The sequence below is a fragment of the Protopterus annectens genome, chromosome 1.part0 (assembly GCF_019279795.1).
Source record: "Protopterus annectens isolate FY-2018-M chromosome 1.part0, PAN1.0, whole genome shotgun sequence".
Classification (NCBI taxonomy): Eukaryota; Metazoa; Chordata; order Ceratodontiformes; family Protopteridae; genus Protopterus; species Protopterus annectens.
Genome location: NC_056725.1, coordinates 1,409,746,118 through 1,409,762,557, shown reverse-complemented (window position 1 = coordinate 1,409,762,557; position 16,440 = coordinate 1,409,746,118). Strand labels below are relative to the sequence as shown.

General features: G+C 35.1%; 1 protein-coding gene across 1 annotated transcript in view; it reads left to right on the top strand.

Moving 5' to 3' along the window:
* The window catches only part of LOC122798433 (HHIP-like protein 1), an 861,110-nt gene that overhangs the window by 397,592 nt on the left and 447,078 nt on the right, over positions 1–16,440 (top strand). Inside the window, exon 3 of the mRNA XM_044067362.1 lies at positions 13,005–13,148. Within this exon, the coding sequence (XP_043923297.1) occupies positions 13,005–13,148 (144 nt within the window). The remainder of the gene's footprint in view (positions 1–13,004; positions 13,149–16,440) is intronic.

Here is a 16,440-nt window from a genome sequence, read left to right as displayed (position 1 = left end):
GTTACTATCTATATTTTCACAGAATGTCTATTTTTTTCCTCATATTTTTGGTCTATTCCTCATACAATGTGTGGTTTTGTGGCAACAAGCTGTTCCTTCACAGCATTATATAGTCACATCCACTACCACTGGAAGTGGAAGGTACAGGCTATGCTTCAGTACAGTGATGAGACAAAACCTGATCCAGTAATGGGGTGGTGAAGAGAATGTTGTATCCCTTCAGGCACCTAAAATAAAACTGCTGTTCTTGCAGCAAAGGCAGGTCACTACATAGAGACACTGAAGTCCAATGTTAATACCCTGACAGTAATTCATCTTTCACCTTTGTTTTCCTTAATTTGGAATGAAATCATAAGAGAGCATGGCAAAACATTTTCACCACCTCACTACTTCATCAGGTTTTGTTATTACTGCACTGAAGCATAGCCTGAACCTTCCACTGCTACAAATCCTCATTGCACATGTCCACAGCTATCACAGAAGGCTCTGTTATTCTGCCTGCTAAGCAGGAATGGCCCTAGGTCAACTGGTGCCCTAGGTAAAAAGGGCTCCACGGTGCCCCCCACCACATTATCTGGTGCCCCCATCCTGGTCTACCTACACCAAATAAATACTGGAAAAGCGCCCCTGCTAGACCAGCACACTAGGCGGCCGCCTAGTTGGCCTATGCCTAAGGCCGGCTATGCTGCTAAGTCATAAATACAGCAAGTCTCTATTGTGCTCCAACTAGTGTAGCTGCTTGCACACTTGGAATGCTCTGTCATCACTATACGTAGTAAGAAATGGAAGTAGCTGGTCAAGGAGGACACCACTTGGGACAAATGGGTACATGCTTTGGTTCATATAGGTGCCATTGATCTGTCAAAAAGATAGCTGGTTGTAAGCAGGACCATGTAAGTGGCAGAGATAGAGATGCTAGAGAGAGGGACAAAGTTAGCATTCACACATACTGTAACTGTATGAAACAGGAGAATAATGGTATACTTACTGGTTGTGGCAGTAAACAAGGAAGAAACTGTCACTGGTAAGGTGATGGGTGCAGAACTGGCAGAGGTTCAAGCTCTAGACAAGGGACAGGCTCTGTTATAGCCAAAAAAGAACACCAATTCATAATGCTATAGCCGGAACTGGATTCAATTAGTAGTTTGGGTGTTTGAGGCAGTGGCAAAGGGAGAATGAATGTGCCAAGCCTGAGGGAGACAGTTGTTTCTATGCCCAGTCTTACAGCCAAACTGTCAGTGTTTATACTTTTATGAATCTATATAAGATCATCCTTTATCAATCTATAATTTATTGTAGAAATAAAGTATCTCCAATGGTGTCATAAGTTAGGCTCTTCACTTCAGATATTTGTTTTGCAAAGAATTTCTAATTTTTTCTAACCTTTTTAGTTGTGCTATATTATATGGACAAATAGACATACAGCATAAAGAAACTTTTTGATAAACATGGCCTGGAATTGCTCAACTTAATGAGCAACATCAACTAATGATTAATGAGCTTACCGAGGAAGTAACAGCGCTCAACCTCATTATTAAAGCAGACTGTGATTTTGGACGTTATAAGTTCGAATATGAACGATTATTTATCAGCATTGACCAATATTTGGTTAAATTAAGGAACACTAAGACTAAAAAGCTTATTAGAGATAGAGAAGCATATGGAGGAGGTTTAGCCTACCCATACCACCTCTGTCTCAAATTAGATTGGATACAGGAACTGGGAATAGGAGTAACTTTGGACAACAACATGTGACTAGTATGAATGTAAACCAGGGCCAAGGTTGTCAGTGTGTGGATTGTGGTTACGGAAACACAACAGGAAAATGACATTGTACTACGAGTGCAAATAGGAATGATTCTAGTCCACATGGCCAAGGAGATTTCCCAAGACAAGGTGGGACAGGAAATTTTCAGAGACAGGTCTCAGGCTACAACCTGAGGCAAGGTTTCCCACAAGTGACATACAATATGAAGACCAAGCAGCACCCACGTCAGAATTAGTAGAAAATGAGCTCAAAATTACTCTTAATACTCAAGGAGACTTTAAAATTTTAAATTTTTCTAGCTTGAATGTTGATAGTACGTTGGCTGATGTTTTAACAAAAGGTCAAACCTTTGTACCAACTAGAAAGGTCAGTATTGCTGATAGTATCATTGATCTAAAACTCTTTGTAAGGAAGTTGAACTTAAGAGTTATGTTTGGTGATAATACACAGCAAGACAATGGAGTACATGTAGGGAGCACATATATACCACCTCTTCATCCTACATTAGCACTGTTTGAAAAAATCTGTGAATTGGAGTTTTATAATCATTTGAATACACATAGACATATAGAACATAATAACATCACACAGGATGATAGACAGGTGCTGAAACTTTTACAAGAGGTGTCAGTAAAAGTTATGAGACCAGATAATGGTGGTGGGCTGGTAATAATGAATAACAACGATTATAATGATACCTATAAAGAAGTATCACTGAATGAATTAATTTTTTATCTACTCTAGATTAAAATCAAGCCTAGAAGAAATGTTTATAGAAGCTAGGTTTGATATCAATACGTATAATTTCTTGAGTATGCTAAACCTCAAAATCCCCATCTTATTTGGAATGCCCAAAATACATAAAAGTACCATAGATCCACCTGTGGGACCATTGGTGGATGCTAGAGATAGCATAACATATGCTTGTGCTAAATATCTTGACCAACTACTTAAAAAATATGTAGTTAAACAACCACAGATTTGCAAAGATTCCTGGTCTTTTCTGAACAACATTTCAAAGTTGAAATTTCAGGAAAACCTTAATTTTTTAACCATAAACGTATAAGATCTTTATTCGTCTATCCCACATATGGAAGGTGTGGAATGGTTGAGTATTCTTTTATTAAGGATGGGAGCACCTAAGGCTGAAATTGAATTAGTAGAAGAATTATTAGATTTAATCTTATCTAATAATTATATTGTTTTCAATAACAAATACTACCTGCAACTAATAGGAGTAGCCATGGGTTCCCCCTGTGGAGCCAGTTTTTCCACTTTAGTAATGGCTTATTGGGAAAATGAGTTTATTAATAAAGCACCTCAGGGATTAGGTTGCATTCGCTTTTACACCCGATTACTGGATGATATTTTCATCCTGATTGAAGGTGATGAAAAAGTAGCTCGCAACTTGGTAATTTTCTTTAATAATAGTACTACAGTTCTAAAATTCACACACTGCTTTAGTCCGGATAGAATAGCCTGTCTGGATGTGGACTTAATGAAAGATTATAATACTAAGAGTTTTACAGCTAAAATATTTAGAAAGGAAACTTATTCAAACACGTTCTTGCAGTTCACCAGTTGTCACCCCTTGTTTCAGAAACGATCAGTAGTCAAGGGCTAACTGGTGAGGGCAGCAAGAATGGTTATACACGAGGCGAGCTTTATAGCAGAATGTGAGGAATTGGGGAAAATGTTTTTAATGAGAGGTTACCCAGTGTCATTAGTGAAAGAATCAACTAATGAAGTCCAACTAAAGAGAGCTAAGGGTATATATCAACCTATTTTAGGAATCAGGATGGTTACAACACAGGTAGAAAACACAGATACAGTTTGTACAAGTAGGAAGACAATTGATGCCACTAGCTTCATTACTACTTTCAGTATTAATGCATATGGTTTAGTGGATATTTTACAGAAAAATTGGAACTGATTGCCTGTGATTATACCCTGATTAATAAAATTCAACAGGAACCTAAAGTAGTATTCAAGCACAGCTACAATTTGAAGAACATGTTGGAAAGTACCAGTAAGAAAAAGGGTTTAATAAAAAATGTAGGTATGAATAAATGTTTTATGTGCCCTTATCGTATGTATATGGATGTGGGCCAGCAGTTTATTATTTATGGAGTGCCCTTTGAGTCTAGATATAAATTTAATTGTGACTCAAAAGTGGTAGTGTATCTGGCACAATGTCAATCATGCCCGGCATTTTATTTTGGCAAGACCGATAGAAAAGTAAAACAAAGAGTGTATGAACATCTGTACAACATTAGAAAGAAGAAACACGAAAATGCTTTAGCTAGACATGTAGATATTTTTACAAACCATTCATTTAAATTCAGAGTTATTGATCAAGTTTTGATTGATGTTAGGGGAGGCCCCCATTCATTATTAGTGGAAAGATTGGAGTTATTCTGTCAATTACGAACTTGTGCAGTCAATATCCAGGCCTGAATGATTCATATTCAATAGCATGTATTTTAAAATTGAAAATTCTTGCTAGATAAATATATGTATGGATATTTGGGTAGGTTGTAGTTATTAGGCTTTCTTCCTCGTTTGAAGTGTGATGTAAGTAACAGTTAAGTAAACAAATGGAACCACTATAGGGCAGCTATATATGTTTGGCAAGCCTGTAATGAATGAGTTTTATAAGTATACCCATTGCTGTTTAAGTATTTATTTATTTTTAAATGTATTTTAAAATGGTATACATTTTTATGAATATATGGTACTTAGTTTTAGTATAGTATTATATTATTTATAAATAGATTAGTTAAACACGTGATTTATTTTCGTTGAATCTGAATGGTGGTTGTGATCATATGATCTTGAGACAATGTTTTAAAAACTGAAACTATTTAGTTAAGAGTTGTCTGAAGAAGTCACGCTACCTAGTGTGATGAAAAGAGCTTAACCGTATATTGATTAAAGTTGATTTTTATATCTACACAGTTGCATCGTTATTCCAGTGTGGAGAGTGCTGGGTCCAGGCTATTTAGTTTGTTTGTTACCCTGTTGGTCTTGTTTTTCGGATTTTATACAGCATGCTTCTCAATTGTCCATATTTTCATAGAATGTCCAGATTTTTTCCTCGTATTTTTGGTCTGTTCCTCATATAATTTGTGGTTTTGTGGCAAATTAATGAGTACTACACATTTGAGGGTCAAACTTTATATCCTTCAGGAAAGGTATGGTAACGCTTGTATTACAGAAACTTTCCAAGTTTATAAGACCAATATTTAAACTTTGTCCCTATTTGTTCTGACAGAATAACATTTTATTTCCATTAAATTTCGTTTGAATGGCAAATGTTTATCAAACCTAATACCTAGATCTCCAGTTGTGGTTACTTCCTCCAGCAGTTTGTTGTTCAGTGGGAAAAATGCTTGTAAATTCTACATTTGGAATAACAAGAGAATTGAAAAAACATGAGAGCTCCATGGAATTTGGCATTTTAGGTTAGAGAGCTAGTTTACCACAATATGTATTTCTGCTCATATTTATTATTTATAATAATGTTAGTCTGCATTATTGAGTATTCTATGAATAGAATCTGTTTTAATTTTCAGAATATACTGATGCAGTAGAACATTATGATAAAATCACCATAATGACTAGAAATTAACATTTGGAAATCATAAGTATAATTCTCAGATTTCATCTCATGAAAACGGAATTTCATTTTTTTTGAAAACCTAGAAATGGTGTCCTGCATATCAGTAACTAGGGTTACAGTTTCTAGCATATATTATTTTGGATTTTCTTATATTAAAATTTATACCTTACCTCTTAAAGCAGATATCCAAAGAATCTAAAAATTTGCTATTATGTTGGGCTACTAAGTTTGTAATTCTTTATCCTACTTTAGTGTTGCCTGCTAGCTTACTGATCCATAAGTTATTCCGAGTTGGAAATTCAGACATAAAATTTAAGACTAGAATTGGACTTACACTGACCACTGTGGCACTCTAGAGATTCATTTTTTTTAATTCAGACACTGCTTCTTTAATATTTATTTCACTTTTTTCTGTTTTGTACCCAGTTACTAGTTCATCTTCCAGCATAGCCATTAGTTGGCATAGGGGACAGTGTCAAACACCTTAGTCAAAACCAAATAAATCACATCCACAGACAAACCTTCATCTAAGGCTGCCTAAACTGGTGTTAGAAATGAATCAGATTTGTGAGGCATGAATGTCCTTCTGTAAAGCCATGCTGGTGCATTTTTCATATACCTAGTTAATGATGTCCAATAAATGTCATTGTTCATGTGCATATATTGGGTCCCAGAAGAACCACTTGCTTCTATAGCATTTATTTAGACCCTTATTTAGCCCCTTAACTTAACATCTCTTTTTTTTCATTTTGTCTATCACATCTTTCAGTTGAGGGGCTTTTTCAGATTTCCATTTTCTAGCTATAACTATTTTGAACGCTAATAACAATAGCTGTATTAACATTTTGACATATAACCTTTCATTCCCTTGTGCACACCAGCTCAACATCATGTGTTTCTTTGCATTACCCAATTCCTTTCTAGAATATTATATAACCAAATAAAATGGTCTCAGTCCCCCTTTTGTTCCATATCGCAACTACAACAGTTTTAGCTAACTCTAAGGAAAATTGTATGGAGTTTATTTGGTGTATAAACTTACTTAAGTGTCACCAGCCAAAAGTCCTAAACTTCCTGAATTTTTGTAATTTGTTGTGGTATCAAGTAGATTTCCTGCCATTAAATATCTAATAATGGCTATATACTTGTTTTTTACCCAGTTTCCTCCTTCATTTCCTTATTCTATTCAAAGTTTTGCCTTGAAGTTTTTCGTATACTCTGCTTATTAATCCTTTAGTATGCACATGATCTGAGCTAGCCTCTATTAATTCTGACAATGTCTCCTCCTTTTTCCAATTTCTCTTATACTTGTTCAAAGCTCATCTTCAAGCCATATATAACACATTCTCACTATCTTTGAAAGAAAATCTCTCCTTCAACTAATTTCTCCAGAATGTACTGTTAATTTGCACTAACTGTTCCCAGTGAAATCGTCCTGAGTTCTTCCTATAGCAGTTTCAGATGATAGGGCTAGCCTGGATCCCTTTAGCTCCTAAACTAATCAGATACAATTCTTCTTTCCAGATTTTATAAGGTTTATCTATTAATACTGTATTATCTATACTATACTGTTCTGCATATGTAACTTAATCAACCTATACTTATTGACTCCTATACCCTAAAGATGTTAACTCTGATCTAAATTTGTATTGTATATGTTCTCCTTTATACATTGCTTAAACTTGATTTACATATTTCATTTTGATTATATGTTTTCCTTTATACATTATGAAATTTGATTTACGCATGTTAGATTCATTTACTTCTCTCCCCGGGCCTCCAGTGAAAATGGGTTTTTGTCCCAGTGGACTTTCCCGGTCAACAAATGTCAATAAATAAATAAAATAAATAATAAAAAGACAGTGACAGCTCGTAAGCTTAAAAAGATCAAGTGTGATCTTTTGGCTATAAACATAAAACTGCTTATGTTATTGAGAATAAAAATAAAAATTTAAATTTATTTAACACTGATGAACCATCACAGAACAATAATGATAAGCTCCATCATTTTAAACATAACCTTCCTGGTTATTCAAGGAAGAGTGTCACTTTAAGAAGAAAGGAACTGGTGTAGTTAGTGACATCACTTCCACACAACAGTTCCCCACTAACGGCAGAACAATGGACACTAACTCAAACTCAATTGCACATAATTTTGATGAAGAGTTTTTTGAACTGCCTTTAGGTTCTCCAAACATTAGTTTTACCACAGTGGAACCCCAAATGTATCAAGAACCTTCAAAAAATGGATCAAACACACCGACTACTTAAAACCGAGGTCGGGGAAGGAACAGAGTAAAGAAAAGATAAGTGACTGTACATCTGAGGTTTTTACTATTGAAAGCAATGTGTTCAATTTAAGTATGTTTGTTTTAAATGACCATCACTTACAAGTTTTAAAGTTGGGATAGAATTTCATTCCCTGCCACAGGACTAAATTGACTCAAGCTATTTTAGAGCTTAAATTCTATGTAAGAAAGCTCAATTTACATGTCATTTTAAAAGATGTTGATATCAACAACAATTTGTCCAAACCTTCAGTATATAATCCCCCCTTACATTATACTTTAAAAAGTTTTGAAACACTTTGTGAAAATTATGTAAGTTGCTGTTGTTGTGTCTTTCAGCTTTTCCCGGTTAGGGGTCGCCACAGCAGAACTCCGGTCTGCTAATGATTGGTAGTTGATTTTTACATGCCAAGTTACCAGCCCTGATGCACGACCTTCAATGAAGGTACGCCCATTCATGCATGTCTCCACATAGAAGACGCTCTAGCTAAGAGTCAAACCTGACAGCATCTTACTGTGAGGCGACAATGCTACCACAGCGCCACCACCGCGGATTGTGAAAATGATATAAGTAGTGTTTTAATAGTAAACCTGTTAAACCAAATTACAATTTAAGCAACTTAGACTGATATAAGTAGTGTTCTTAATAGTAAACCTGTTAAACCATATTACAATTTAAGCAACTTAGAATGACAAGCTATGAAAGAACTGAGAAAGCAAAGCAATTTACATTTCATGAAAACAGACTAAGGGAGTGGGTTGATCGTTATGGTGGTGGAAGATTACCATAAAGCTATGGGAAATATGTTAGACAACAAAGACGAGTATCAGCAATTTTCTTTGAGTGATTTACGTAAAAGATATAAACTTATAAATCATTATATGATTTATTAATGAACAAAGAAATTGATCTACAGCTGTATAACTTTTTATTCAGGATAATCCACGAGTAGGTATGTTGTTTGGAATACCAAAGATACATAAGAACTCAACCCACCCACCCCCATTTAAACCAATTGTTTCTGCTGGAAGGGGAATTGACAAGGAGATTTCCATATTTTTAGACTCAGTTTTTACCCCTTGGTACAACAACTACCATCTCATATTAAAGACTGATGGGACTTTTTAAACAACATCAGGACATTTTGTATAGATTATTCTTCTTCCACCAAAAATAATTTTATTATCACAGTTGATGTCGTTTCATTATTTATGTCTATCCCAGAACAAGAAAGGGTTGATTATGTAAAAAGCTATTTGGTTAAATACACTAACTATAAAGCACCTTCAGTACAACTTTTTTGTACTTTGTTGGAAATTTTACTTGAAAATATATTTTTTCTTTTTAATCAACAACTATTACCAACAAAAAAGAGGAGTAGCTATGAGGCAACCATTGCCCCCGCTTATGCCAACCTCATTCTTGGGTAGTGGGAAGAGGGAAATATTACCCACTTCACAGGCCTATACGGACATTGTCTTCTACAAGGGATTTGTGGACAACATGATTTTTATAGTTGAAGGCAATGGTGACAGTTATTTCTTTTTTAGAGCACTTAAACAACATTTCATCATTTTTTTAGTTTCACTAAAGTTGAATCTAGAGACAATGTTTCTTTTTCGGATGTGCAATTAAAGTGGAATTCTGACAACAAGTATTTCAAGAGTAAGATACATAGAAAAAGTACTTTTTTAACAGCTACTTACATTATTGTAGTAATCACCCCCTCCATATAAAAAGAAACATACATAGAACAGTTTATAAGGCCTCATGAATTATTACTAACAGTGAGGTATTTGAGGAAGAAGTGAATTTCATTGTAACTCTTTTTGCAAATAGTGGATATAGCCCAGATCTTTTAAAGAAAACAGCACATGAGGTCCAAGAGAAAAGGTATGTGCTGTTTAAGCCAATTTTATTGGACAGTTTTCAAACAATAAGGTTAACAAGGGCAACGGTGAGATAGTTGGAGATGGAGGAAGCAAAATAAGTATTCCATGGTGTATATTATCAATAGACCCTTCTAGTATCAGGAATATAATAAAAAATAACTGGAAAGTTATTAGTGGTAACAAAGCCTTATTTGATGCCTTTGGAGAATATCCCTTATTTTTATATAACAAGGAAGTTAGTCTTAAACGTCTCTTAGAGAAAAATGACACCAAGACATCTCCACCCTTAAGTAATAAAAAGTGGGGGACTTATAAATGTAATGGCTGTTCATTGTGCAGAATCATTTACGAGAGACCTTATGTAAATTTGTCACACATTCAATACACAGTAAAAATTCCAGGTAGATTTCATTGTGGTTCAACTGGTGTTATATATACTAGATTGTGTTCGAGATGTGAGTGTTTCTGTGTTGGCATGACTACAAGGTGTCTCAGAGATAGAATAAAATAGCACCTCTATGCTCCCAAGAGTCATGATAACAATAATGCTTTGTTTAAACATTCTCTTACTTGTAAAAATTATGAAAAGTTTTAATTTTCTGTTTTAGATCATGTTAAATTTGATAAGAGAGGTGGGGATTACAAGAACCAGGTAGAGAAAAAAGAGGTTGAATGGCAAATAAAGCTTGAAGCAGATTCTCTCCCTGGTTTAAATGAACATATTAACATCAAATGTTTTTTGAAAGAAAGGAAACTGCGTGGCAATAAAACAGTTAAGTAGGTTAAGATGGTTTTAATTGTTTAATTGAAGCTCTGCTATTGGTTGAATTTTGAGTACATAGAGTACATACGTAGCATTTTTTAACTTTGTATTATTCTGATGAAGTGTTATGAAAGTGGATATTAAAATAAACTAAGCTAAGTTTACTCGTACCAGCTCCTTTGTGTCATTTGGAGAGTGTTTTTTTTTTTTTTTTGTTGGCAGTTCTTTTAACTTCACTCTTGCCTCAGCTATTGGCTTTTATTTGATACATTTCTATTTACATTTATATACAAATAGTAGTTACATTTCTATTTGCATTTATACAAAAACAGTAGTTAATATATTTATACATATACATTCTAAGATTTTACAGAGACAGAAGTTGCTACATAGAAAGCACACGTGCAACTTAGTGGATTGTACAGGCAGCCGTTATGTATGCAAAATGTTTTGTCATCTCAGTAAAAGGTTGAGAATATTATGTTTAAGAAGAGTATTTGGGTAGTACTGTACAGTGAAAATGTTTTAACCCTGTGATGAGCATGTACAGCACCAGGATTTTGGTTAAAGTGTAGTTTAAGCAGTGGTTTAAAACTACTGAGCTTGTCGGAGAGTTTTATTTGCATGGGGATACTATTCCAGAGGTTAGCAATGCATTGGTAGTAGAGCAGGTCTCCTGCAACATTATTTGACTTATTTGTAAGTAATAAGAATTTGTTACTAGAATGGAGGTGCCTTGCTGGACAGTAGGGTAGTAATAGGTTTTGTAGTGCAGGGCATTTTTCTGGATGATGAATGAATTTGTGTGCTGTAGTCAGTTGTGAATAAGTTAGACAGTTGTGTATTTCAAGCCATTTTAATTGCTTTAAGCTAAGACAATGGTGGTTCCTGTGAGGGAGACTGGTGGCAAATGTAGCTATTTTTTTTTTGTAGCATGAGGCAAGTTTTTTTCTTTGAGTATTGTTTATGTTTGTTAGGACAGGAGCAGTGTAAAGAAGGTGGTGGCTAGAGTTTTTCTTGCAGTATCTTTAAGGAATCTATTGATCTTATAAAGGGAGCCTAGTCTCTGCTGTGTACATTTAATGGTGTGCAGTATATGGTGGTCATATTTGAGACTGTTGTCGATTATACATCCTAGGAGTTTATTGTGAGTTGCAGTTTCAGTAACAGTATTATATGCTGACTTTATGGCAAAAGATTGCTTTTGATTTTGGCAACTTTTGATGTGAAAAGCATTATCTTAGTTTTCTTGAGGATGAATAGGAGGTCTGATTCTTTGAGCCAGGTTTCTACAGAGGAGAAAGATTTTTGGGGGTAATGCCTTGGAATTTGTTTGTTGTTGAGGCTGCACATATTAATTGAATCATCTGCATACTGAACTAAACTAGCATGGTGAGAGTAGATGTGAAGGTCATTACTAAATAAATTAAATAGTAGAATACACAGGATAGAGCCCTGAGGGACACCTGTAGTAACTGGTTTAAAGGATAAGTAGGTCTATTGCCATTTAACAGCTTGTTGCCTTCCAGACATGTAACTAAGGAACCACAACAAGGAGTATTGTGAAAGTCCTATTGAAGAGAGTCAAACAAGCAGTTGCTGGTGTGAGACCATATCAAATGCCTTTGACAAATGTAAGAACATGGCGGACACAAGCACGCCATCATTTCTATGTTGGTTTATTATATTGGTAAAATGTAGTAGAGCAGTAGTGGTGCTATGCTGGGGCCTAAAGCCATGTTGTGTTTCTGATAGCAGGTTATTTGAAGTTAGGTATTGCATCTGCTGCGTATGGATACATTTCTATAATATTTTGGAGAGGGGAGACAGAATCACTATCAGTCTGTAATTATTAAACTCTGTAGATGTACTTCCTTTGTGCCGTGGTATGATGTATGATTTTTTCTACAGTGACAGGTTATATCTCTGTGCTATGGACCTGTTGATTAATATGGACACAGGGAAAGCTATGACTTATGCAGCCATTTTTAGATAGTCTGATGGTAGTTGGTCTAAAGCTACAGAAGTAGTTTTTAGTTTAAGGAGCAAGGCACCTCCATTCTAGTAACAGGACTAAGACTGAAAAGCTGTAGGTGATTTTGATTGGACAGGGTAGAGTAAGGGGGCAGATGTGTTAGTGTCTAAGAGAGATAATATTGATTGTATAAAAGTTATGGATTTATATTTATTGTAGTGCATAGATTACAAGTTGTAAAGGGTAAGAGACTGGAATGTGCTGTGATTCATATGCTCTGTCTGAAATAACTTAAAAAGTCTAATGTGCACACACAGGAGGAATGTTATAAAAGGAAAATATTGCAGAGATGTTTAAAGGCAGAAACAATCAGCATTCTCTTAGACAAAAGTTGTGCAAAGTTAAGATGTTATGATAGACGGCTGAATAAAGTCATACTCATGGGAGAACTGTGAGAAAACCTCTTCACTAAAAGGGTTGTCATTCTATATGGCGATTTTCCTGGGAGTTGATATAAACAATTAATTAGATAAGAAAAGTGTTAATGAATACTGCTAAACAAGACTAGAAAATTTGGTTGGACAGCAATGACTGTATAGGAAAGTTTACTGTTGTTTAAAATTGTGATACTTCTGTTAATGCATGAAAGAATTAATCATTTTTACGACACTGATTCATGTGTTTTGTGTTTCCAGGATCATTTTAGAGATTCCAGAGCCAGCGTCCAATCACAATGGAGGGCAGCTGCTCTTTGGATATGATGGCTACCTGTATATCTTTACAGGGGATGGAGGGATGGGAGGGGATCCATTCGGGACCTTTGGAAATGCTCAGAATAAGTAAGTGTGCCATGAATATTGGTAAGTATACATGTTGCAGACAATGATGTTCCACCTCTTTGGATAATATTAATTTTTACATGTTAGTTATATAACATACTAATAACATTACAATATAATACATAGATAATGTTATATATAATATATTATAATACAGTATATATAACATTGGGTTTATATTATTTCAGCGAACACTTAAAATAGTGAACGGTGTTTAAGCGACCCAATAAAGTTGAAATCTCTAAATTCTGAACACACAGAACAGCATTTTTTTTCCCCAGGGAAAAAAAATCACTGGGCCATATTCAGGACTTTGCCATTTCCTCCACTGTAGTGTGATCCCGTAGTTGATATATTTAAGTAGGGGGGGTGTGGGGGGTGTGGGTGAAGCCTCCCACTTTATTTTGTGTTTGGATTTTTTTTGTTAATGGATTAGCGACTTTTTTCCCTGGGAAAAGAAATCGCTGTTCCGTGTGTTCAAGATTTAGGGTTTTCAATTTTATTGGGTCGATTAAACAGCGTTCGCTATTTTAAGCATTCACTGAAATAATATAGACACATAACATTGGTAGTATCCTCTGTACTACTAATGTACAAAGGCAGCTCCTAAATGCTTTATCCCTTGCATGGGTCCCCTCAAATTATCTGTGGTATGATCCCAGTCATTCTCATTGGAGGTAATATATATAATTATTGGCCATGGGATAGGTAAGGCTAATTTCTAACCAAATGAGATAGGTTAATTTGAGCAGAAAAAGGGAAAGTGCTAATCTTAAAATGGCCCACATGAGTAAACTATGAACTTATATTACAAAGCAATTTAAACAACTTATTTCAACCAAATATTTTGTGGTTTTCGTAAGTAAAATAATTAAGAAGCTCTTTCTCCAACAAGGAAGCTCCTTGTAATTCATTGTTATGGTTCATACCTTGTGAAGACAAAAATGTTTCAGATCTTCTTGCACTGGTATCGGCCTTCTATTCCTCCATCAGTCCACTGCTCAGCCTTATACCATTCACCAGGACTCAGGCAGTGGTCAGCAATGTTAAAAAAAAATATATATATATATATATATATATATATATATATATATATATGTGTGTGTGTGTGTGTGTGTGTGTGTGTGTATATATATATATAATATATATACACACACACACACACACACACACACACACACACACACACACACACACATGAACATCTTAAGGTGATTAAAATGATGGCTAAAAGAGAATTTGTATTTTAAGAATTACTGTAGGATGTATGCAACCACAACCTTTTTTTCCTAGTATTGTTTAAATTTCTGCATATTTTGTTCAGTTATTGTTGTGAGAAACTTCTACCTAGTAATTAGAGGTAATATAATATGGGGCTCTCTATTTAACTTGTGGTTTTAAATGTGCTTATCCTTGCTGAATCTTTAAACACAACCACTCAGGCTTACATCACAGTTTTTTAACACAATATCTAGTTGATCAGTACACACACAAAAAAAGCATGTCTTCTTCTTCTTCTTTCGGCTTTTCCCGGTTAGGGGTCACCACAGCGGATCACCTGTCCGCTCATGATTGGCAGTGGAGTTTTACAGTGTCGAGTTGCCAGCCCGGCTACCAACCTTTGACAGAAGGCACACACACACAAATGCACTCACACCTAGGGCCAATTTAGAGTGCCCAATCCACCTACAGCATGTCTTTAGGGATGTGGGAGGAAACTGGAGCACCTGGAGGAAACCCACGTGACCACAGGGAGAACATGCAGACTCCACACAGAAGGCACCCCAGCCAAGGATCGAACTGGAGAACCTCTTGCTGTGAGGCAGCAATGCTAACCACTGCACCACCGTGGCCGCCCACAAAAAAAAGTCATTATTTTCTGAGTGCTGGACAATTTAAACCTGGAATGCAAGCGTGATGGTCTTTGTGTAAAGATTCACTTTTGATAAGTGCATATGAAATGCCATGTAAACCACACCACCCCAAGTTATGCTATATTGTTATATACAAACTTGTGTATATCGTATGCAGTTTTATAATTACATATATGCTGAGCACAGAGTTTTTTCCTAAACAAATGATTGCTGATTTCCCTGGGAAGAAATTATTTCAGGCTTTACCTAAATTATCCCTATACCAGGGCATTATAAGGATATTAGAATACCCTAGCTGATGTGGACGTTCCTGTTATTTCTGTGTTCAGATAGCCCAACAACTGTCTGCTTTTTATTGAAACATACAGTTCCTCTGGATAATTTAGACAGTGATATAGCAGGAAAAGTGAATGCTCTTATGCTTAAAGCATAAGCTCTATAATGATACACAGAAGAGCTTTGGTATGGAACAGGGAAAGATTTTTACTTCTAATAGGAATTTTTCATGGCAGCTGTGTTAGATACCTGCTGAGACCCGAACCTTAAATACAAAGATATCATTGTCAATGTTTAGAAAGTTTCCTGTGAACATGTGATAACAACATACTCTTAATACTTTTATATTATTATTTAAATTAGTGTTTCAATAATTTATTTCAGCTATATATTAATGTTTATTTAATTTAGTGCACAATTAGGTTTATAGGTTCAAAGGTGATTGCTAGGCTAACGACCCATGAGGGGTGACTTTTTAAGTCTAGCTATGGTTCCCAAATGTATCTGACAAGTGTTGATACCCTGGGGTTATTTTAAAGGGTACATGTAGGCTTGGGCATGGGTGGTCAAGCATTTACAGCCTGCCTCTGTCTAATATAGACATAGGTACCAGACCTGGGTTAAGTTTCCACAGTTTTCCTAAAGTACAGTAAAGAGTCAATTATCTGAACTAATTGGGACTTAGGGTAGTTGAGATAATCAAACCGTTTGGATAATCAAACATATAACTGAACCAGATAAAAAACTTCTAAAAATGTTTTTGATTAACATTAAACAAGAAAAATAAATCAAATATACTGTAAGTACAAAATGGTATAGTATATTATTGTAGTACAAGCTCAAAAAACACACAAGTGAATACATATAATTTTTACATATTTTCTACATGAAAACTTTGGAAGGCTGCATTCAGATAATTAAGGTTTTGGATAATCGATGTTCAGATAATCGACTTTCTACTGTACTTTCCTTCTGAATCATTTGTGATGAAAAAAACTGTAATAAAAACTGAACTGAGTTTAACAATAAGTAATGAATATAGTCTCACTGCATAAAAAAAACAAGTATATATTTTTAAAATAATGACTTGCTTTAAAAATGTAAGAACTGTGTCATAAACTGAATTGCAAAGAAAGTGTGCT